Source organism: Drosophila mauritiana, chromosome X (genome assembly GCF_004382145.1).
Source record: "Drosophila mauritiana strain mau12 chromosome X, ASM438214v1, whole genome shotgun sequence".
Taxonomy (NCBI): Eukaryota; Metazoa; Arthropoda; class Insecta; order Diptera; family Drosophilidae; genus Drosophila; species Drosophila mauritiana.
Genome location: NC_046672.1, coordinates 19,028,143 through 19,051,978, shown reverse-complemented (window position 1 = coordinate 19,051,978; position 23,836 = coordinate 19,028,143). Strand labels below are relative to the sequence as shown.

Below are 23,836 nucleotides of genomic sequence, written 5' to 3'. Positions count from 1 at the left end.
TTAGTTTCTTGCGTTGCAGTCGTAATACGCGGAGCAAACTCTTTCGGAGGGATCGAACTGCATCTCGCCGGGACACTTCTTCGTGTAGGCCTTCAGCTCGCCCCCGTCGGCGAAGCTGCAGACGATGAACTGCGAGCAGCTGCCCGTCGGGAACATGCCGGTGGTGGCGCACACATTGTCCTCGGGGGTGGCTACCCCGCCGTCGCTGGTGGTCGTCTCGTCGCCGCTTCCAGTGGTCTCGGTGTTGGGCTCATCGGTACTGGTCTCAGCGGTCGACGGCTCGTCGGTAGTGGGAGCATCAGTAGTTTCTGGATTCTCAGTGGTTCCAGGTGCATCCGTGGTTGGTTTTTGCGTGGTGCCGGGAGCATCAGTAGCTGGTTTTTCGGTGGTGCCGGGAGCATCGGTGGCGGGCTTTTCGGTGGTTCCAGGAGCATCCGTAGCTGGTTTGTCAGTGGTTCCAGGTGCCTCCGTGGTTGGTTCTTGCGTGGTGCCGGGAGCATCAGTAGCTGGTTTTTCGGTGGTGCCGGGAGCATCGGTGGCGGGCTTTTCAGTGGTTCCAGGAGCATCCGTAGCTGGTTTCTCAGTGGTTCCAGGAGCCTCCGTAGCTGGTTTCTCAGTGGTGCCAGGTGCCTCAGTGGCTGGTTTATTGGTGGTGCTCTCATCCAGGTTGCTCGGCGGAATGGTGGGGTTCTCGATGTTGCTGCCATCACGAGCCTCGAAAGCATCAATGGACTGGACGCACTGGGCCATCGAGGAGCTGAAGACCAGACCAGCGGGGCAGCGCAGGAAGCGCATGGAGTAGCCACCGTAGGCGGTGGACTGGCAGGCATAGAAGTCGGGTGTGTTATCCACTAGGGCGAAGTAGCCGCTGCTGCGGCACAGGGACTTGGCCTGGATCGCTGAAGGGGCCAGGACGAGGGCCAGGCCCATCAGCATCGTTAGCTTGAACATATCGTTTGGGGTTTCGCTTTTCGGCACTTGGTTCGACGGACTAACTGACCGGACAATCGGCCCGGCTCTTTTATAGCCAGGGCCAAAGAGCGACGGTGGCAATCTTCTAGATGACCAACGATTAGCTGATAAAGACAGAATTCGTGGGCATGTCGATAGTGGTGGCCGAAAGTCTTGCCCGGTGACTAAGCTTCAGATAAGGGATCATTATAAATGTCAGCCCGGTCATATCTCCTTGCCCTCGAGGAGACGTATCTCTTCCGTAGTGGAAATTGCCATGTTTGAGCTCCTTTCAAACGCGTTTCGTCCATAAATAAAGTGTCGAAATCCCTTAAAACTAAATAGTAACTTCCTCAGATTTACACAGCGAATAGTTCTTGTTATATAAACAATTATTTTCTTACTTGCTACTGTGTATTTTAAAGATGTATTTAAACATCTTGCATATACATACATATAACCGTAGACTGGAATATTTTCACCTTACCACGTTTCCTCTCTACTTATAAAAAGCTTAAGCTTCTGAAAAACAAAACCATTAGTTTGCTTAGTTCAGATAAAGAAAGTTAGACTAAGTTACTAACTCTGGAGAAAAAGGTTATCATAACTACACAAATCTTAAAAGATTTCACACTTTAACCTTATAAGGCGGTTAAGCTTTACTATTTTAACAACAAACAAATTTTAACAACAAACGCGTATTTTTTAATATTTATTTACGCCACAAAGCAAAAAAAATAAGGAAAGATAATTTCGCTAGACTAGAGCAAGGGACCAACATAGATGGAAGGGCTTATCTGAAGAAAAGGAGCGTGGGGCTCGGAGATCGCCATTTGGAGGCAGTTACTCCGCGGACTCAGCGCTCTCGATGGACTCGCCCTTGGCCTCGGCCTTGGCCTTGTCCTTCTCGGCCTTCGCCTGCTGCTTGGCCTGCTCCTTGGCGGCCTTCTTGGCGGCCTTCTCCTCCAACTTCTGCTGCTTCTTGGCCAGCTTCTCCTGCTCCTTCTGGGCCTTGAGCCGCAGCTTGGCCTCGGCCTTGTACAGCTTCAGCTCCCGCTTGATGGCAGCCAGGTCGCTGATCTCGGTCGCCTCCTGTCCGGGCACGATCTGCGTCCAGTCGTAGCGCCAGCAACCTCCGATCAGGGGCTCGAACCTCTGGCCACTGGAGCAGCGCACAATGAACTTGTGGAAGCCGCCCTGCAAACTGGCCACGCAGCTGTAGTAGTAGGTCTCATCGAGTCCGGCAAATCTGCCCACGGACAGGCACGGGAAGCTCTCCGCCTGGCACTCGGCCAAGTCCCTCACGCATCTGCCCAGGCTCGGCGAGAAGACGGTCAGTTCCGGGCACGTGAGCTCGATGTCCTGCAGCTGTCGCAGCACAGGATTCAACAGGCAGTTGTGGTAACGGCTGCAATCGCCACTGATGTGCGGAAACAGTCCTGCCGTCTGGCATTTGAAAGTGGGCGGGGTGGGTGCAATGGTGGTACCTGCCGGCGTGGAAGGACTGGCTGAAGAGGAAGAGCTAGAACTCTCTGGCTCTGCAGGAGCGGAAGATGTTTCTTCGGGAGCGGAAGATGTCTGCTCGGGTGCGGATGAGGTTTCCTCGGGAGCAGCAGAGCTTTCCTCGGGAGCAGATGATGTCTGGTCAGGAGCGGAGGAGGTCTCTTCAGGAGCAGCAGTGGTCTCGGGTGCAGAAGAGCTGGCTTCGGGAGCGGAAGAGCTCTCCTCGGGAGCGGATGTGGTCTCTTCGGGAGCGGAAGTAGTCTCTTCGGGAGCGGAAGAGCTCTCCTCGGGAGCGGATGTGGTCTCTTCGGGAGCGGAAGTGGTCTCCTCGGGAGTGGAAGAGCTCTCCTGGTCAGCTGGTGATGTTTCCGGCGCAGCAGTGGTGGTCTCTACATCTCCAGAGGCGTCCGTGGAGGTCTCCTCTTCGGAAACGGTGGTTTCCTCATTGCCAGCAGTAGTTTCCTCACTCGGTATGGTGGGGTCCGCCTCCGTGGTCAGTTCCCAGCCACCGGATCCGCTGCTCTCCTCGCTGGGCGAAATGATGGTGGTGGTGGCATCGCTCCAGAGCTCCGCCTGGCCCACATCCTGGGATTGGGGCAAGCCGTCGCCGCTGAGCGCCAGGATGCCGCAGGACTTGGTCAGCAGCTGCAAGTTAGCAAATGGTCAGGTATCGGCCTAATCCTCGGCCTAACTCGGGTCCTCCGGTGAAACTTACCAAGGCGGCGCAGAACAGCAGGACTGTGGATAGCTTAGACATTCGCCGGCCCGTCATCTTGCGAACCGTAAAGGTGGTCTGTGTGGTTTCTCTAGGTGATGTGGTCGTTGTCATCGTTGCCAGTGGCTAACGTCGGTCGATCGTTGTGTGAGCTGCTAGCCGAGAATACGGGCGATTATATAGCTGGCCGATCCGTCGGGGATGCTGTGGTGGCGGGCCTTATCGGGCTTAGCACCTCGCACCTCCCCGGTAGCTGTGCCGGTGTCCGTATCTGTATCTGGCAGATAGACAGGCAGCCAGATACGTTCCGTATATGGTGCAAATAAAATATCTGGCTGTTTTTCACCCCGCTCTGACGTCGCCGGAGGGTTCTTGGGGTTGCAAAATACAGTTGTAAACCCGCACCACATGCCCCCGCGGATGTGAAACGGAAGTGTGTAAAGATAAGTCGGCTAAATCTGGGGGGAGGTCAAGTGGGCGTCATGGCAGCTCCAGATAAACGTGTTTGTCCGGTCTTCCTCCCTTCGCCGCCACTGTTTTTTGCTGCCGATCTTTCCCGGAGCAGAACCATAACAATGGTAGTGACGCATCCCAAATCTGCGAACCATGGTGACCTTCGATTGCTGCGCAGCTTAACAGGATTTTCGTTAAGAAGGATCATTTGGAGTCTGAGTTCATAATCGTTAATAACTCAAATTATTTGGTAGCTTTTCTTTTATTGTTTACAAAATAGGCGCAGTATAAAATCGCAGGCTTAAATGATTATCGTAACTTATGATCCACTGTAAAAGTTATCTTTACAGGACTATTTCCATTGATAAAAATGAACGAAACATGGTTTGTACATACATATTATTGCCTGAAGTACGGGTCTCTATTTAAAGAAACTGGAACTTTGTCGTCATTATGAGCTAGCACCCAAAGAAACTCCGTGATGTACAACTTAATCGCATGGTGACACCTTATCTATATTTATCCATGTCCCCCTTCTGAGTCACTTTGCTCTTAAACAAAAAGCCAAAATACCAAGATTTGCCCATCATAATATGAAAGATGGAATCTTTGGATTGGCAAATCCAAATATGGAAGAATATAAACGATTGGCTTGAACAAAACGGTTAATATAATACGTGATGAACAGTGGAATATATATATAGTACGCAGTTTTGGGTCACCTATCTAGTGCAATCTAGTGGATATTTTGGAACCGATAAGCGCATATCTACGTTGGAGTTACATATGTATATTCCATAAAAAACACGATTCGTAAGCGATATGGGGTCAATCGGAAGCCTGGTGACCTTGCTAGCCGTTCTGGGCGACCACCACCCACCAGGTGTCTGTCGATCTAGGTGTACAGTTGTATATGTATGTCCAGCCCAGTACCCATTTATCTGCTCCAACTGGCGGCCATAAACATAATCCGGCGCTGACGCCGCTGCGCGCTGACTGAATTGCAGGCAAACGTTTTACATATCTGACGTTAATCTCACGGATACACGGCTTTATGGATACACGGATACGTAGATACGCAGCTGCGCAGATACACTTGTGCAGTGTGTGGACAGAGATATCTCTGTGGTATATCGTCGTGATAAGAGGCCCGATGTTATCAGCCTGCCTCTCCGGTTCTCCGATTCTCCGGGTATGGGTACTGGTACTGGTACTGGTCCGTACCGCTCGTGTGTGCTCCATATGTGTGTGCTAGCGCCCATTATCTAAACGGTTTTTGGGGTTTGGTGAATGATGAATGCCAGCGGCTAGACGGAGCGCACACAAAAATTCCAAGCGCCCAGCGAACGGATACGGATCAAGCTCCCCGAGTTAACCATCTAGTCGTCCATCTAGTCCACATCGAGCAGAGTCCGCGTAGCCGCACATTGGTACAGCCAGCTAGATGGCAACCTCAGCGATCGGCGGGGCGGGCGTGGGCGTGGCTGCCTCCGGTCCAGTGCGACGACCCACCGCCAGAGCCACCGCCGGAATCCAGAGACGCAGGGTGGTCAAGAAGCACATCCAGCAGAAGTACATGCTCTGCGGCTTCGCCATACACGTAAATACATGGTATATGCCATCATTATGTCTCTCTAACTCCGTTGAGATCTAGGCTTTCCTGGCCACTCCCGCCTATCTGTACGGGAACGTGGTGGAGTCCGACAAGGATCTGGTGTTGAGGATCTGGCCGGCGATCGTTTACCAGGCCACCGGCGAGCTCTGCCGCTCGATCATGGAGCACTTGGACACAGAGTACAGTGGCAGATCGAGGGAGACGACGCAGTACCGACGGGTCTTCCTCCTGGCCACGCTCATCGCCTGCGTATCGCTGATGGTCAGCGGGATCCTGTTCTCCTCCGCCTGGATCGTGGTCACCACCACCACACAGGTGGTGGCCATTGTCTTCTACGGATTCTTTGCAGGTAAGTTACCTGGGATTCAGTCATCCGTAACCAGTTTTGCCTACTCATCTGTCATCCGCAATCTCAAGTCCAAAAAGGCGGGAAGCCTTTCGTACAGTTGTGCTTATAAACATAGTTGTGTGTGCACTTTTAAGAGAAAGTTTTGGATATTATTCAAACTTATTAAAATAAAACGACAGCTTCGCTGTGATAATAAGTCGCTTATCGTATACCCAATATATCACGTATCTATCACGTATGTATATTGGTGGGCGTCATTATTACACTGCACGCCTTATCAGTCCGATTTTGTTTATGTATACAAATATAAGGAACTCAATAATTTCATAGTTTTATGCCGCAAGGAGATAGATTAGCACACCCTGTTAAAGATTCAATGATGTGAAACTTAAGTTAAAGTTAAGTTCGATTTTGAAATCGGAAAATCGGCAAATTAAACACTTACATTCTATCCCCTTGTCCAAGGTATCGGTTCCAGCTTGTACCTGTGGAAGACGCACGTCATCCTGGAGGCAGTGCGTCCGCGGGAGGACAAGTACGTCCGCAAGACGATCCACCTGTGCGGCGAGGCCTTCTGCCAGCTGTTCCTCTCGTTCGTGTTCACCAGCCTGCGCACCCTGTACGGCACCGCCCAGTCCATCGTGCTGATGTCCGCCCTGCTGGTGAACCTCATCCCGCTGAGCCTGATCATTACCAAGCATCGCGAGGATGCCTTCACCACGAAGCGGATATCGGTGATCAAGGCGGAGACGGGATTTGCTGCACTGCCGCTGCGAGCCGCACTGGCGGCCAACTTGGTGGCTGACCAGCTGGACGGATTGGACATGCTCTCCTGGCGGAATCCGGCCACCACCGAAATGGCCACGCCCAGTGGTGCCGTCGCCGCCGCTGTGGTGGTGGACACGCACAGCAACTACATGCTGGCCACCGATGAGGCGTACGTGACGTATGTGAATCCCAACGGGGTCGAGATCATGGAGATCATACCCGAGGAGGACGAGACGGTGTCCATGATGCGGTCGAGTAATGCGACCATCGACAATTACGCCATGTCCGCCTCGCAGATGTCGCACAAGTCCCTGTCCAATGGACGTCTCTATCCACTGACGCCCCAGCATCCTGTGGGCACGGGAACGGGAACTGGAACTGGTACAGGTAGCTCCTCACCCCTACCTCCCGACTATGCCAACCTGGTGAGTAGTCCGCAGGCTTTGTGCAATATGGTGACCGGATCTGGAACCTTTCCGTATGCTCCTCATTTTCAGCGTCGCATCCGGCGGATGTCGCGTGCGGTGACCACGCACCTGTGGTGGAATCTGCTGGACAAGATCGCCATGCCGCTGCAGCAGGCGCTGCTGGTGCCGCAGCTGTATGCCACCACGCTGCTCCTCTCGGCGGACATCTTCAGCTACGTGATGTGCCTGACGGTGCTGCCCGGACTGGCGGTCAGCCACCATGCGCTGAAGAACGCCGAGATCCCGTTCCTCTTCTCGCTGCTGGCCTTCCCATGGATGTGCTTCTCGCTGATGACTCCCCGCTTCGGCACGAGCCTCTATAAGCGGAAGCTCCAGTGGCACACGCTGGGCAGCATCTGCAAGTGCCTGGCGCTGATTTGTGAGTCATGTGATACGCATTTCAAGCTTTCCCTGGCCATCAATAGATCCTTCTTTTGTTTCGCCCCCAGTCATCAGCTTCTCCACCTCCAAGCTGCTGCTCAGTGTGTCCGCCGTGCTGCTGGGATTCGGCCAGGTGGTGACCGCCTTTCTGCAGGAGCTGGTCTTCCAGATGGGCATGACGCGGGCCAACTGGACGGCCATCCGCCGTCCGGTGCACTTCACCAACGGCCTGCTGGTTCTTCTCTGGGGCGCGCTGGCCCACTGGGTGGTGGAGCGGTACTCCTTCCAGGCCACCGTGGGACTGGCCGGCGCGCTCTACGGAGCTACCACGCTGCTCTGGAACTTCCTCTTCTTCTGCTGCCAGAGCAAGGATTGAGGGACTGAAGAATTCGCGCACTTTCACACAACAAGGCAACGTGTGTGTGTGTGTGTGTCCTGCTGCTGTGGCTGACGTTGTTGTTGTATTTGTGCAGTGATATTAATAAATAAATATATAAACTATAAGCAAGCAACATAAATTTAAACTTAAATCTAATAAGCTATCGATAAAAGTACTATCAATTCGAAAAAAGAATGGAATGCTGGCCTATAAAATATCCCTAATGAACTTCTTTCTACAGAAGCCTTTATTTTTCCATTAAACTGCGAGACTACTGTACTTTGGAAATGTGGACGTACATACATATGTATATGTAAAAGCGTTTTTTTTCGATTAAAATAACTTAATTTAATTTTTTTTAGATATCTATCGCACACTAAAAAAAATTGTATGTTCTTACACAATTCGGTGTGTAAGTAAATCAAGAAAATATTGTCGAAAAATGTCCCTTTTTCTCCGGAATTTTCGTATTTTTACAGTAAAACCAATTGCCGTTACTTCTTCAGATATTCGTAGGTAATTACATTCGCTGGGTGACAAAAGCTGCCTGCTATGATTTGGCTGCCTTCACCAAAACTTTTGGCAGATATCGATATCGATTAGCTTGGTTTTATAGAGCAATCGCTTGTACGGTCATACTAAGGCACCAGTAGGCCAAACAAACTCTGAAATTTTCTTTCTTTCTACAATTTTCATCGAGCTGAGTTGCAAATTTTTCTCAAGTGACAGTGAAAAGTGTAAATTATTAAAAACGGTCAAGCGGTAAGTGTTTGTTGCAATGAGCTTGTGGTGGGGCAATCAGTGCGGTGCAATAGCAGCGTCGGCATTTTCCGGCGGCCGCGGAAGCGGCAACAAGCAAAGACGGCAAAAAACAGCGAAAAATGCGCAAAATCGGGCTTGCTCTTTGCCGGTTCGTTTTCCTTTTTGCTTCTTCTTCTTGCGATTCTTGGAAGCAAACGCGTGTGGAAAAGCAGTTTCTGATTAAATTTCAATTTGATTGCAGCTAAACGTTGTGAGAGCGGTAGCGAACATACGCATGTCGCTGCCTCCCGAGGACACCGATTTGTCCACTAATTCCGCACACGAATACGCACTCCAGATCGGGAGCAATGTATCGGCAGTCCGAGTAGTCGGTTCGGCAGTAGGACAGCGATTTTCGCCGTCGCCAGAAGCTCATCCGAACGTGATTGAGCGCTTCGTCTCTAATGCGGAAACACGCCGCAGCACGATTCCAAGTTGGGAAAACTCGCCAGTAGCGCCGAGTAGATCGGAAGAAGCAGCACCCAACGCCGCAGCGGCACAACTCCTTTGGGCGGAGAATCAAGGCCTCGCGACATCGCACTTATTGCCAACTGAACCGACTTTCGAGACATTGAACACCAATGCGTACTCCTCGCCACCAGGGGATTCACGATTTACGTTCCCGAACCAGAACTACTCGCCGCTGCTGCCGCGGTGTGTCCCAGTTCCGAATCAGCGTTACTCTCCATCTGGATCGCCAATACACCAACTCCATGAGCTGCAAAACTGTCCATTGATAGATTCGCCGCTAAGACTGCCACCAAGACTGCCTGAAACTGTACCCAAGAAGGTACCAACACCGAGCATCAGCCGTACAGTTGATGCACTGATCGACCTTGACCAAAACGAGCTGGTCATACATTACATCCAGCAGTACAACAATGAGCCAGTTCTATATCAACAAAACCTAGGATCGGGATTCCATGTATACTATCAGGCACCTGAGGATAATCAACCGATTGTATTACATATCGTGGAGCACAATCCTCAGATTATAACTGAGAGCCAGGAGCAAACCAACCAGATTGTCCCCGAAATACAAATCAATAATATCCAGGAGCAAACCCACCAGATTGTCCCCGAAATACAAATCAATAATATCCAGGAGCAAGACCAGAAACTTGAAAATGGCCTCCCGGAACGAAACCATCCGATTGTAACTGAAGCTCAGGATCAAAACCAACAGACATTAACCGAGATCCCAGAGAAATGTCTTCAGCTTGCATCTCCTGTCATTACTGATATACAGGTACAGAGTCCTCAGGATGTAATAGAGATCCAGGAGCAAAATCACCAATCTGTAACTAAGATCCAGGAGGAAGTACACCAGACTGCCCCCGAAATCCAGGTGAAAATTTTCGAGATCTCATCTGATATTCAAGAGCAAAATCGACAGTTTGTAACTGAGGAACAAAATCATCAAACTATAACCGAGATCCAGGAGGATTATCTCCCGATTCCTGCTGAGATTCAGGAACAAGACCAGGATAATAACGTAACCGAAGTTACGGAGCTTGCATCTCCTGTTGTTACTGATATACACGTACAAAGTCCTCAGTGCGTAATCGAAATCGATGATGAAGATGATAAAGATTTAAAGTTTGCATCTGGTGATCAGGAGCAACATCTGAATACTATATCTGAAATCCACGAGAAAATACAACAAAGTCCTCAGTTCGTAATCGAGATCGATGATGAAGATATTGAAGATTATAAGCTCGCATCTAATAATCTGGAGCAGCATCTGCACACTATACCTGAAACCGAGGAGAAAAAACAACAGATTGCCAACGAATTCTCGGAGAAAATTCTCCACCTTGCTCCTGATATCTCCGAGCACAATCAACAAACATCCGAGCTCCAAAAGGAAGGTCTCCAGTTCGATTCTGAAATCGAGAAGCGAGATCTGCAGATTGTCACTGACACTCACAAACAAAATCATCAAAATGTAACCGAGATCCAGGAGGAAAGTTTCCGGTTAACGTCTGATGCACAGAAACCAGATCAGCCGACCGTAGCTATTGAAATCCAGGAAAATGCGCAGTTCGCATCTGATAATCAAGACCAAGAAGTGCAGACTGTAACCGAAATTCACGAGCTTTCGAGGGTCCAGTTTGTAACTGACATCCAGGAGCACGCCCAGAATCTCCAGCTCGCAAAATACCTCCGGGAGCAAAACCAGCAGATAACAGCTGAAGACCAACAACAAGAGCAACATTACCTGAATTTTCCAGAGATCCAAGAGCAAAGTGCACAGCTTGCATCCGAATTCGAAGGGGACAAACAAAAGCTGGCATCTCAGTTTCTGAAGGGGAACCAACAATTTCCATTCAAGCTCCAGCAGCAAGATCAGCTGAGTGTGCCAGAGATCCAGAAGCAAAGCCACCAGTTCGAATCTAAGGTCAAAAAGAAGAAGTTGCAGCCCTTTTCTGAATACCAGCAGAAAGGTCAGCAACTATCTGATCATATCGAAAATAGGCAGATAATTCAGCAGGAATTCACCATCCACTCTAACCAGGTTTATTCTAAGGTCCAGTATATACAAACTATACAAACTTCGCCTCCGCAGGAGAACAACAGTTTTGAGGTCCAACCAGCAAACGAGGTAAACGAATTCCAACGGGACGGAGAACTGAATATTTACCCAGGCCGCCAGTATCAGAACTTTGTTGTTGAGGGTGCGACACCATTACCGCACGCTGAAGCTCAACCAGGACCGCAGGAGAACAACAGTTTTGAGGTCCAACCAGCAAACGAGGTAAACGAATTCCAACGGGACGGAGAACTGAACCCAGGCCGCCAGCATCAGAACTTTGTTGTTGAGGGTGCGACACCATTACCGCACGCTGAAGCTCAACCAGGACCGCAGGAGAACAGTTTTGAGGTCCAACCAGCAAACGAGGTAAACGAATTCCAACGGGACGGAGAACTGAATATTTACCCAGGCCGCCAGCATCAGAACTTTGTTGTTGAGGGTGCGACACCATTACCGCACGCTGAAGCTCAACCAGGACCTACTCCAGAAGATATATCAGACTCTGTTTCACTTGAGCATGGAGAGCCGAACACCATTTGTATTCGCAATACCTTCCAACTAATTCGAGAGATCTCTGATAGTCTGGTGGCCGATCCAGAACAACCCGAAGCCGCAAACCACCGGCTGTCACTTTACCTTCTGCGCAAGAAGCTGGCCGATGTGTGCCATAAGGTTCTAACCGAAGCTATACAAGGCCGGGCCACCGATCAGTGCATCACCATTCTGAGAGAGATTCTCGAGCAAACTAAGGAATTAAGACCACGCCCCCAACGCCCCACGAAGGATATCGAGTTCCAAAAAGAAATTTCGATGGGCTTAGAAATATTGAAAAAGATCCGTGGTATGTTATCCGGTTGGTATACTTCCAGAGAAAGCGAAACTGACTCCAGGGAGACCGGAACGGGATTCCAGGCTCAAAACGGAAAAGGTCGTGGTGCCGGCCGCCAACCGGAAAATAGTTATTTATCACAGAAAAGACGGTAAGCATTAAAAGTCTCATTTTGTTATTTTTTTTTTTTTCTAAATCTAACTAAGTAAACCTGCGCGCTTAGGAGAAAGTATTAAATTTGACAATTTGATATCACAAATGTTAGACATATTCATTGCTACTCGTATGTAGAGAATTCCACTAATGATTTTTCTCTACTTTCAGTAACCAAGAAGAGAATCCTCGTCTAGTCAAGTACCGCCGTGTGGACAACAGCTTTCCCCGCTTGATAACGAACGAGACGGCCGAGGACCTGATTCCCAACAACTCCATGGCCGAGCGGGATAAGCCACAGAGCTCAAAGCGGCTCTCAATATTTAATCCGCCGGTATACACGCAGCACCGGGTGCGCAATGAAGCCCCCTACATACCCACCCCATTTGACGATGAGGAGTCGTCACAGAGATTTGCTAACGCCGGGCCATCATCCAGGCCCATGACTTACTCGGATGCGGTGCGTCTAGGCCAGAATGGCATCGCCGAGTCGCGCGTAAATGGGCACTCCAGCCATTCGGTGCGCAGCGCATCGGCTCGGGTGCAGGGAAGCATTCTGCTGCACGAGATAAACCGCAAGGATCAAGAGCAGTATACCGATCTTATCCGTACCGCAGCCCAAAGTAATTCCATGGGCAGTCGCTGCGTCAAACCGGGTACCCGGCCGACGTTTCAGCGGGCTAAAGCTCAGTCGGCAACCGGGAGCGGTTATTACTTACTGCATGACAACCAATCAAATATAAGGAATTCGCTTCCGCCGTCACATGGACATGCGAACCGTGAGCTAACGGAGTACGCCAAATTGATCAGCCGCCAGGACGAGAACAGGGCTCCAACACCACAACAGCCAAAGCGAAACGCTAACAATAACTCTGCCAGCCACTCGTCCACTACTTTCAGCAGCGGATCTTTCTGCAGCACTTGTTCAACTTGCTCGACTTTATTTGACTCTGAGACAAAGTCGGTTAAAGATAGCTCGAAGGTCAGCGCCGCATCCGGCGGATGTCGCGTGCATGGACCACGCACCTGTGGTGGAATCTGCTGGACAAGATCGCCATGCCGCTACAGCAGGCGCTGCTGGTGCCGCAGCTGTATGCTACGTGATGTGCCTGACGGTGCTGCCCGGACTGGCGGTCAGCCACCATGCGCTGAAGAACGCCGAGATCCCGGGACTGAAGAATTCGTGCACTTTCACACAACAAGGCATCGTATATGTGTGTGTGTGTGCTGCTGCTGTGGCTGACGTTGTTGTTGTATTTGTGCAGTGATATTAATAAATAAATATATAAACAACATACGCAACATAAATTTAAACTTAAATCTAATAAGCTATCGATAAAAGTACTATCAATTCGAAAAAAGAATGGAATGCTGGCCTATAAAATATCCCTAATGAACTTCTTTCTACAGAAGCCTTTATTTTTCCATTATTTTATTTATTTATTTATTATGATAGATAGAATAGTTTACAAAACTAGACTAACTTAGATAGTATAGCATTAGCTACGGGGCTTACAGCTATATTTATTTACAATGTTATTATATCTTAATTTAGTTAATATCTAATTTGGTAACTTATTGCTGGCTTGTTATGTACAAATGTCTGTTTTGTTTTTAGATTTTGTGGTATAATTTAGTTTTTTTGAGGAAAAGTATCAGTTTTTGTATGTTATCTGGATAGGGTTTGCTAAGAAGGTCTAGAGGGTTGGTGTTGTTAAATATATCTTGCTTGGCTTGTAGGAGGGATGGGCATGAGTTTAATATGTGGTTTAAAGAAATGTCACCTTGGCGCAACGGACAAGTTGGTATTGAATTGGGATTTGGGTAGTGTTGGTGGGATATGTTTGTGTGTCCTAGTCGAAGTCGTATTATTTTTATTTGGTCGAGTCTGGTCCAATTTGGGTGGGATTGTTTAAGGTAATCGCATGTGTGTGAGGTGTTCGTGTCAATAGATTGGTACCATGGACTGCAGTTTATTATGTGTTCTTTCTGTTTTGTCGCAAGGCCGGCTTTAAGGTGTTTTTTTATATCTGTGGTATTTATGTTTGGGGTGAGGATAAGTGGCATACTGCTTGCTGATTTTGCAGCTTGATCGGCTAGTTCATTTCCTTTTATTCCTGAATGGCCAGGAATCCACATTATTTTCATTTTATGTGCGTGTTGCGTTATTAGCGATCGTATTCTGCTTGGGTAAAAGTGGTTATTATTTGTGTTTTGAATTGAATCTATTGCTGATAGGAAGTCGGAACAGATAATAAATTTGCCTCTTCGGTTTTTAGTAAGTTCTATGGCTTCTAGGATGGCGATTGTTTCGGAGGTGAGGACGGATGAATATGGGGGCAGTATGCCGTATTTCAAGACGTCTGTCTCCGTTGTAATGGCGAATGATATTGTGTAATTAATTTTTGAACCGTCCGTGAATATGAAATTATGTGTTTTGAGGTTATTCTTTGTGTGTTCGTATAATTTTCTGTATTGGTCTGGAGATGTTTGTTCTTTCTTAAGGATTCTAAGTAGTTTCGTTATTCTGTTTTTTGTTGTGTGGGAGCTATTTTTGATCATTTCATAAGAGATTCTATTTAGTCCTGGAGCACATCCTTTCAATGTTTGTAGTGCTGAGCTAAGTTCTAGATAAGTTATGTTCTCTTCTATGGTTTGGGCTATTGGAGAGGGGGTGTAGAGATGTAGGTTATTTCTATATTTATTGTTCCGGAACTCCTCTGAAAAGTTCCAGTCGCCGGAAAGGTCAGAAAGGTGTTGTGCGAATATGTTAGCAATTTCGTTGCTAGCCAATGTAGTCTCATTGTTTACTGGGTTTGTGATGGCATGAATTTGTTTTGCTGGGTTAAGTCCGCAGAAGCGTCTTATATTGGCCCATATTTTGGGTGAGGGAGTAGTGGGATGGATGGTTGAGGTGAAAGAGCTGGAAGCTTCTTTTTTCCTTTTTTTTTAGTTTGTATCTAAATATTGCGTTTTTGCGTCTATAGTCTAGAATGTTGTCAACAGTAATTGTGCGGTTTAGTTTTTTCCAGGCAAGTTGTTTTTCTTTTCGTATCGGTCGATTGGTCGAGGTGTTTATTCCACCATGGAACCCTGTATGGATGTGTGTTAGGTGAGGTTTGTGGGATGGAGAGGTTTGCGCTATAAAGAATAATTCTATTGATTAGAGCGGCTTCTTTGTTTACGTTGTGGGAGGTGGGGTATTTCTTGTTGGTTTGGTGGGTAAGTGCGTCGAACTGCTCCCAGTTGGCTTCTTTGAGTTTAAAAAAGGGTCTGTAGAATTTTTGTGGATTGGTTGTTGGGAATAGTGTTGTGATAATAGGGAAATGGTCGCTACCGTGAAGATCGTTTAGTATTTTCCACTTGGCGTGGGGGGCTAGGATTGGAGAGCAGAGTGTGAGGTCTATGTGTGTGTATGTATTGTGTGTTGAAAAGTGTGTGGGAGATTTGTGGTTTAACAGGATAAGGTGCTTGTTGTCAATGAATCTTTGAGTTATTTTTCCTCGTTTATTTGTTGTTGGGGAGCCCCAGGATGGGTGCCATCCATTAAAATCTCCCGTAATTAGAGAGGGTGTTTGTTGTATGTTAAATGTGTTATGGAGTGTCTGGTTAGTTATGTTTTTGGTCGGAGAAATGTATGTGGAAAATATGTTTGATTTAAGTTTAGATTCTATATTTATGGCTATTGCTTCTATATCGATTGTTATGTTGAGGACAGTGTGTTGTATTGACTTATGCACTAGTAGTGCTACGCCCCCAAATCTGTTGGTGGCAATATTTGTTAATAGTTTGTAGTTTATTGGGGTTGGAATGTTATTAGTGTATTGTATATGGGTTTCTTGGAGGGAAATTATGTGTGGGGAGTATTTTTTGATTAGAATAAGGAGTTGGTTGTAGTTGTTTAGATATCCTTTTAGATTCCATTGGATTGTAGTTAGTGACATTTGTGAGAAAATTAAAGCTTATAACTTACTTAAAGGTAGTGTTAACAGTTTAGGTTTTGTGTAGAGTTTAAGGTTCTATATGGATTCGCTGTCGCTGTTTTTAGTGTGCTTGTTTTTGTTTAGAGCTTTGGCCTTTAGTTTCGATGCTTTAAGGTTTATGGATAGGTTATTGGACTTATCTTTCGGGAAGATTTTTATTTGTAGGTCTTCTGTGAGTTGTGATGAGTATGCCGTAGATGGTTTTCTAGGTAGGTGTGTAGTCGGTATCCATGTCTTCTAGTTTGTCGTAGCTGTGTTGGTGATGGTGTTGGTGTGGTTGGTTGGATAGTAAGGTTGTTTTGGCTGGTTCAGTTGTTGGTGTCTTAGATGAAGTGTTTTGTGCTGCTGATGTGGGTGTGTGGTGCGGATTTTGGTGTTGTGATTGGGTTGTGTTTGTGTGAATATTAGGTGATGGAGTGTTTGTTGTCCTCTGGGTTGTGCCGTTTGTAAGTGTTTTGGCGTAGGTGTTTTTCGTTTGGAAGCCGTGACGTTCGAAATATATGTGTTGGGCAGTTTTATGGTCAACTTTTTGTGTGGTTTTAATTGCTGTTAATTCCTGGTTTTTTATGAACGTAGGGCATTTACGGTCAATTGGGCTGTGTTGATGGTCAATTTCTGGGTTGTTTCGGCAATTTAAGCAGTTTTTTTCGTTTGTGCATTTTTCTCCGTCGTTTGTGTGTTTTGTTTCTGAGCAATTGATGCAAGTTTCTACACTTTTGCATATGGGTGTTGGATGACCGAAGCGGAGGCATTTTTTGCATCGAAGTGGGAGTGGAATATAGTCTCGTACTCGGACTGTTTCGTACCCGATTCGTACTATCTCGGGGAGCTTATGCGATTCAAAGGTTATAATTATTAGTCCAGTTTCAACTAATGTGATGTTGTTGGTGTCGGAGTTAGAGTTGGGGTTTTGCCGTTTCATCATTTTTTTTTACTTCAGTTACTTTTTGTGGTTTTAGTTCTTGTAGAATTGTGTCTTCGTCGATGTGTCTAAGGTCGTTACAGTAAATAACTCCCTTAGAGAAGTTTAATGTTTTATGTTCACTTGCTGTTACATCCACATCTGCAATTTTTGTTAGTTTTAGGAGTTTTCTGGCTTGTAATTCGTTTTTGGTTTTTATTAGCAGGTTGCCGTCTCTTGTACGTTTGCATCCCCCAACTTCTCCTCCACAGGCAAAGTCCACCGATTTTTTAATGATGAGTGGTGAAGTACTTTCGAAAGAGTTGTTGTCTTTTCTTTTAATAATTATAAATTTGGGTTCGCCTAATTGGGATTGGTATGTTTTTGAAGTAATTTTGTAAATGTTTGGTGGGTCTGTCATGATTGTTGGTTAAGGGCTTGAGCCCGGATTAGCGGTATTGTTGTTTTTGTTGTTAAGTTTTTTATTTTCTCTTTGTGGTTGATATTTGTTTATCCTGATTTTGCTGATAAGAGTTTTGGGCTTACGCGAAGCGAGGCTTTAAACCGAGTGGCACGACTTATCTCTTCGGAGGTTGAAGTGGTACTTGTATTTTTCCATTAAACTGCGAGACTACTGTACTTTGGAAATGTGGACGTACATACATATGTATATGTAAAAGCGTTTTTTTTTCGATTAAAATAACTTAATTTAATTTTTTGTAGATATCTATCGCACACTAAAAAAAATTGTATGTTCTTACACAATTCGGTGTGTAAGTAAATCAAGAAAATATTGTCGAAAAATGTCCCTTTTTCTCCGGAATTTTCGTATTTTTACAGTAAAACCAATTGCCGTTACTTCTTCAGATATTCGTAGGTAATTACATTCGCTGGGTGACAAAAGCTGCCTGCTTAATTTGGCTGCCTTCACCGAAACTGTTGGCAGATATCGATATCGAGTACCTTGGTATTATAGAGCAATCGCTTGTACGGTCATACTAAGGCACCAGTAGGCCAAAGAAACTCTGAAATTTTCTTTCTTTCTACAATTTTCATCGAGCTGAGTTGCAAATTTTTCTCAAGTGACAGTGAAAAGTGTAAATTATTAAAAACGGTCAAGCGGTAAGTGTTTGTTGCAATGAGCTTGTGGTGGGGCAATCAGTGCGGTGCAATAGCAGCGTCGGCATTTTCCGGCGGCCGCGGAAGCGGCAACAAGCAAAGACGGCAAAAAACAGCGAAAAATGCGCAAAATCGGGCTTGCTCTTTGCCGGTTCGTTTTCCTTTTTGCTTCTTCTTCTTGCGATTCTTGGAAGCAAACGCGTGTGGAAAAGCAGTTTCTGATTAAATTTCAATTTGATTGCAGCTAAACGTTGTGAGAGCGGTAGCGAACATACGCATGTCGCTGCCTCCCGAGGACACCGATTTGTCCACTAATTCCGCACACGAATACGCACTCCAGATCGGGAGCAATGTATCGGCAGTCCGAGTAGTCGGTTCGGCAGTAGGACAGCGATTTTCGCCGTCGCCAGAAGCTCATCCGAACGTGATTGAGCGCTTCGTCTCTAATGCGGAAACACGCCGCAGCACGATTCCAAGTTGGGAAAACTCGCCAGTAGCGCCGAGTAGATCGGAAGAAGCAGCACCCAACGCCGCAGCGGCACAACTCCTTTGGGCGGAGAATCAAGGCCTCGCGACATCGCACTTATTGCCAACTGAACCGACTTTCGAGACATTGAACACCAATGCGTACTCCTCGCCACCAGGGGATTCACGATTTACGTTCCCGAACCAGAACTACTCGCCGCTGCTGCCGCGGTGTGTCCCAGTTCCGAATCAGCGTTACTCTCCATCTGGATCGCCAATACACCAACTCCATGAGCTGCAAAACTGTCCATTGATAGATTCGCCGCTAAGACTGCCACCAAGACTGCCTGAAACTGTACCCAAGAAGGTACCAACACCGAGCATCAGCCGTACAGTTGATGCACTGATCGACCTTGACCAAAACGAGCTGGTCATACATTACATCCAGCAGTACAACAATGAGCCAGTTCTATATCAACAAAACCTAGGATCGGGATTCCATGTATACTATCAGGCACCTGAGGATAATCAACCGATTGTATTACATATCGTGGAGCACAATCCTCAGATTATAACTGAGAGCCAGGAGCAAACCAACCAGATTGTCCCCGAAATACAAATCAATAATATCCAGGAGCAAACCCACCAGATTGTCCCCGAAATACAAATCAATAATATCCAGGAGCAAGACCAGAAACTTGAAAATGGCCTCCCGGAACGAAACCATCCGATTGTAACTGAAGCTCAGGATCAAAACCAACAGACATTAACCGAGATCCCAGAGAAATGTCTTCAGCTTGCATCTCCTGTCATTACTGATATACAGGTACAGAGTCCTCAGGATGTAATAGAGATCCAGGAGCAAAATCACCAATCTGTAACTAAGATCCAGGAGGAAGTACACCAGACTGCCCCCGAAATCCAGGTGAAAATTTTCGAGATCTCATCTGATACTCAAGAGCAAAATCGACAGTTTATAACTGAGGAACAAAATCATCAAACTATAACCGAGATCCAGGAGGATTATCTCCCGATTCCTGCTGAGATTCAGGAACAAGACCAGGATAATAACGTAACCGAAGTTACGGAGCTTGCATCTCCTGTTGTTACTGATATACACGTACAAAGTCCTCAGTGCGTAATCGAGATCGATGATGAAGATGATGAAGATTTAAAGTTTGCATCTGGTGATCAGGAGCAACATCTGTATACTATATCTGAAATCCACGAGAAAATACAACAAAGTCCTCAGTTCGTAATCGAGATCGATGATGAAGATATTGAAGATTTAAAGCTCGCATCTAATAATCTGGAGCAGCATCTGCACACTATACCTGAAACCGAGGAGAAAAAACAACAGATTGCCAACGAATTCTCGGAGAAAATTCTCCACCTTGCTCCTGATATCTCCGAGCACAATCAACAAACAGCCGAGCTCCAAAAGGAAGGTCTCCAGTTCGATTCTGAAAACGAGAAGCGAGATCTGCAGATTGTTACTGACACTCACAAACAAAATCATCAAAATGTAACCGAGATCCAGGAGGAAAGTTTCCGGTTAACGTCTGATGCACAGAAACCAGATCAGCCGACCGTAGTTATTGAACTCCAGGAAAATGCGCAGTTCGCATCTGATAATCAAGACCAAGAAGTGCAGACTGTAACCGAAATTCACGAGCTTTCGAGGGTCCAGTTTGTAACTGACATCCAGGAGCACGCCCAGAATCTCCAGCTCGCAAAATACCTCCGGGAGCAAAACCAGCAGATAACAGCTGAAGACCAACAACAAGAGCAACATTACCTGAATTTTCCAGAGATCCAAGAGCAAAGTGCACAGCTTGCATCCGAATTCGAAGGGGACAAACAAAAGCTGGCATCTCAGTTTCTGAAGGGGAACCAACAATTTCCATTCAAGCTCCAGCAGCAAGATCAGCTGAGTGTGCCAGAGATCCAGAAGCAAAGCCACCAGTTCGAATCTAAGGTCAAAAAGAAGAAGTTGCAGCCCTTTTCTGAATACCAGCAGAAAGGTCAGCAACTATCTGATCATATCGAAAATAGGCAGATAATTCAGCAGGAATTCACCATCCACTCTAACCAGGTTTATTCTAAGGACCAGTATATACAAACTATACAAACTGCGCCTCCGCAGGAGAACAACAGTTTTGAGGTCCAACCAGCAAACGAGGTAAACGAATTCCAACGGGACGGAGAACTGAACCCAGGCCGCCAGCATCAGAACTTTGTTGTTGAGGGTGCGACACCATTACCGCACGCTGAAGCTCAACCAGGACCGCAGGAGAACAGTTTTGAGGTCCAACCAGCAAACGAGGTAAACGAATTCCAACGGGACGGAGAACTGAATATTTACCCAGGCCGCCAGCATCAGAACTTTGTTGTTGAGGGTGCGACACCATTACCGCACGCTGAAGCTCAACCAGGACCTACTCCAGAAGATATATCAGACTCTGTTTCACTTGAGCATGGAGAGCCGAACACCATTTGTATTCGCAATACCTTCCAACTAATTCGAGAGATCTCTGATAGTCTGGTGGCCGATCCAGAACAACCCGAAGCCGCAAACCACCGGCTGTCACTTTACCTTCTGCGCAAGAAGCTGGCCGATGTGTGCCATAAGGTTCTAACCGAAGCTATACAAGGCCGGGCCACCGATCAGTGCATCACCATTCTGAGAGAGATTCTCGAGCAAACTAAGGAATTAAGACCACGCCCCCAACGCCCCACGAAGGATATCGAGTTCCAAAAAGAAATTTCGATGGGCTTAGAAATATTGAAAAAGATCCGTGGTATGTTATCCGGTTGGTATACTTCCAGAGAAAGCGAAACTGACTCCAGGGAGACCGGAACGGGATTCCAGGCTCAAAACGGAAAAGGTCGTGGTGCCGGCCGCCAACCGGAAAATAGTTATTTATCACAGAAAAGACGGTAAGCATTAAAAGTCTCATTTTGTTATTTTTTTTTTTTTCTAAATCTAACTAAGTAAACCTGCGCGCTTAGGAGAAAGTATTAAATTTGACAATTTGATATCACAAATGTTAGACATATTCATTGCTACTCGTATGTAGAGAATTCCACTAATGATTTTTCTCTACTTTCAGTAACCAAGAAGAGAATCCTCGTCTAGTCAAGTACCGCCGTGTGGACAACAGCTTTCCCCGCTTGATAACGAACGAGACGGCCGAGGACCTGATTCCCAACAACTCCATGGCCGAGCGGGATAAGCCACAGAGCTCAAAGCGGCTCTCAATATTTAATCCGCCGGTATACACGCAGCACCGGGTGCGCAATGAAGCCCCCTACATACCCACCCCATTTGACGATGAGGAGTCGTCACAGAGATTTGCTAACGCCGGGCCATCATCCAGGCCCATGACTTACTCGGATGCGGTGCGTCTAGGCCAGAATGGCATCGCCGAGTCGCGCGTAAATGGGCACTCCAGCCATTCGGTGCGCAGCGCATCGGCTCGGGTGCAGGGAAGCATTCTGCTGCACGAGATAAACCGCAAGGATCAAGAGCAGTATACCGATCTTATCCGTACCGCAGCCCAAAGTAATTCCATGGGCAGTCGCTGCGTCAAACCGGGTACCCCGCCGACGTTTCAGCGGGCTAAAGCTCAGTCGGCAACCGGGAGCGGTTATTACTTACTGCATGACAACCAATCAAATATAAGGAATTCGCATCCGCCGTCACATGGACATGCGAACCGTGAGCTAACGGAGTACGCCAAATTGATCAGCCGCCAGGACGAGAACAGGGCTCCAACACCACAACAGCCGAAGCGAAACGCTAGCAATAGCTCTGCCAGCCACTCGTCCACTACTTCCAGCAGCGGATCTTCCTGCAGCACTTGTTCAACTTGCTCGACTTCTTCTGACTCTGAGCCAAAGTCGGCTAAAGATAGCTCAGAGGTCAAGGAAGCCAAGGAAGCCAACGAAACCAACAAAACCAATGAAACCAACGTAACCATGAAAATGTAAATTAATGCTTTATATCCAAACGTGAGTCATTATCAATAATGCAAAATCCTGATTTTATCACCCAATAGTGAGGCACCTCAACCTCAACCACAACCTCAACCACCTACCAGACTCACCAAAATAGGCTCATTGCAACAGCGTTTTGCCAACTGTGTGTTCCTACGGGATGACTTTGCGGAAACTTTCAAAGCAAGAGCGATTCGCCGACAAGGGGCATCCATGCATCTGCTGGGCATAGCCAAAGAACAGTAAATATTTGTAACGCTATAATTATGCCCAGTTCCAGGAGCCTTTTTTTTTTCAATTTCAGAGCTAGTGTCAGCACAGATGAACGCATTGCTTATGAAAAGAAACTACGGGAAATCATGTTCCGGTCTGGTACCCCCCACCGGCCCTTTTTTGAAATCGGGCCAGTGGACCAGCCAGATGAGAACAATGAGACCAAGTTCATTTCGCTAACACAGGAGCACTACGTTCGCTTTCGCGAACTGACAACTTCTCCCATTACGAAGGTAGGCAAACGAATATATTGATGTGTCCTCGTACCCATTTAATGCTTGCGCTTTAAAATCTTATTTCAGAACGTAATTTTCAAATATAACCTACAAATAACTACCGACGACATGTTCACGTTTTCTGATGGGGAATGGCTTAACGACGTGATCATCAACTTTTACATGTCCATGCTGACAGAACGCTCGGAGAAGCGAGCTGGCGAACTTCCTGCCGTTTACGCCATGAACACATTCTTCATGCCCCGTCTCCTGCAAGCTGGGTATTCAGGCGTTAAGCGCTGGACTCGCAAAGTGGACTTGTTCAGCAAGGAGATAATTCCGGTGCCAGTGCACTGTGGCAACGTCCACTGGTGCATGGCCATCATAAACTTGCCGAAACAGACAATCCACTATTATGACTCAATGGGAAGGCCAAACCAACCGGTGCTTGATGCTCTAGTAAACTATTTGAAAGCAGAGTCACTAGACAAGCGCTATAAGCCGTTGAATGTCACCGGTTTCGTTGTCGAGCACGCACAGAATATACCACGTCAAGGAAATAGCAGCGATTGCGGCGTCTTCAGCTGCATGTTCGCCGAGTATATAACGCGAAATGCTCCGATTACCTTCTCTCAGGCGGAAATGCCTTACTTCCGCAAGAAGATGGCTATGGAAATCGCCGGCGGAGAGTTGTGGCAGTAGGCCACCAATCACACAGCTAAGCAAAAAATTAAGTTATTTTTCAAAATTGTACGTACACACTCCAAGCATGAATTCGCAACAAGTACTTAGCCATCTAACGAACTCGTTTATTAGATAGAATCGAGATGGCTGAGACCCTTGCTGGTGCATTAACTTGTTCTCATATCTGATTGTAACAGAGAATCTATTTCTTCAATAAAATGTCACCAAGTAAAATCGCTGCGAATAAGGATGTATTAATCGCCGAATATTTTGAGTTTATAATTAATATTTAGAATA

At 47.0% G+C, this 23,836-nt stretch overlaps 4 protein-coding genes across 11 annotated transcripts; 2 read left to right on the top strand and 2 right to left on the bottom strand.

The window, feature by feature from the left end:
* Positions 1–951, bottom strand: LOC117148564 (S-antigen protein). Its single transcript, XM_033316018.1, has one exon. The coding sequence runs from the start codon at positions 949–951 to the stop codon at positions 1–3; it is 951 nt and encodes a 316-aa protein (XP_033171909.1).
* A 699-nt stretch (positions 952–1,650) lies between these two features.
* Positions 1,651–3,320, bottom strand: LOC117148278 (flocculation protein FLO11). The gene is made up of 2 exons (XM_033315592.1): positions 3,170–3,320; positions 1,651–3,099 (listed from the first exon to the last, which is right to left on the bottom strand). Exons 1-2 carry the CDS (start codon positions 3,281–3,283, stop codon positions 1,795–1,797), a joined length of 1,419 nt encoding a protein of 472 aa, XP_033171483.1. The 5' UTR covers positions 3,284–3,320; the 3' UTR covers positions 1,651–1,794.
* Positions 3,321–4,524: 1,204 nt separating this feature from the next.
* LOC117148469 lies at positions 4,525–7,668 on the top strand. The gene is made up of 5 exons (XM_033315842.1): positions 4,525–5,222; positions 5,277–5,586; positions 6,052–6,779; positions 6,852–7,200; positions 7,271–7,668. Exons 1-5 carry the CDS (start codon positions 5,067–5,069, stop codon positions 7,576–7,578), a joined length of 1,851 nt encoding a protein of 616 aa, XP_033171733.1. The 5' UTR covers positions 4,525–5,066; the 3' UTR covers positions 7,579–7,668.
* A 558-nt stretch (positions 7,669–8,226) lies between these two features.
* Positions 8,227–23,807, top strand: LOC117148197. 8 transcript variants are annotated; one of them, XM_033315473.1, is made up of 8 exons: positions 8,229–8,343; positions 8,585–10,900; positions 10,952–11,327; positions 20,588–21,308; positions 21,482–22,357; positions 22,430–22,609; positions 22,672–22,873; positions 22,943–23,807. In XM_033315473.1, exons 2-8 carry the CDS (start codon positions 8,618–8,620, stop codon positions 23,555–23,557), a joined length of 5,253 nt encoding a protein of 1,750 aa, XP_033171364.1. In that variant the 5' UTR covers positions 8,229–8,343; positions 8,585–8,617; the 3' UTR covers positions 23,558–23,807. The 8 variants fall into 8 exon arrangements, with proteins under 8 accessions (XP_033171369.1, XP_033171364.1, XP_033171366.1 ...); XM_033315475.1 differs by having other exon boundaries at positions 8,585–10,951; positions 11,105–11,327; XM_033315474.1 differs by having other exon boundaries at positions 8,585–11,030; positions 11,178–11,327.
* Positions 23,808–23,836: the final 29 nt, after the last annotated feature.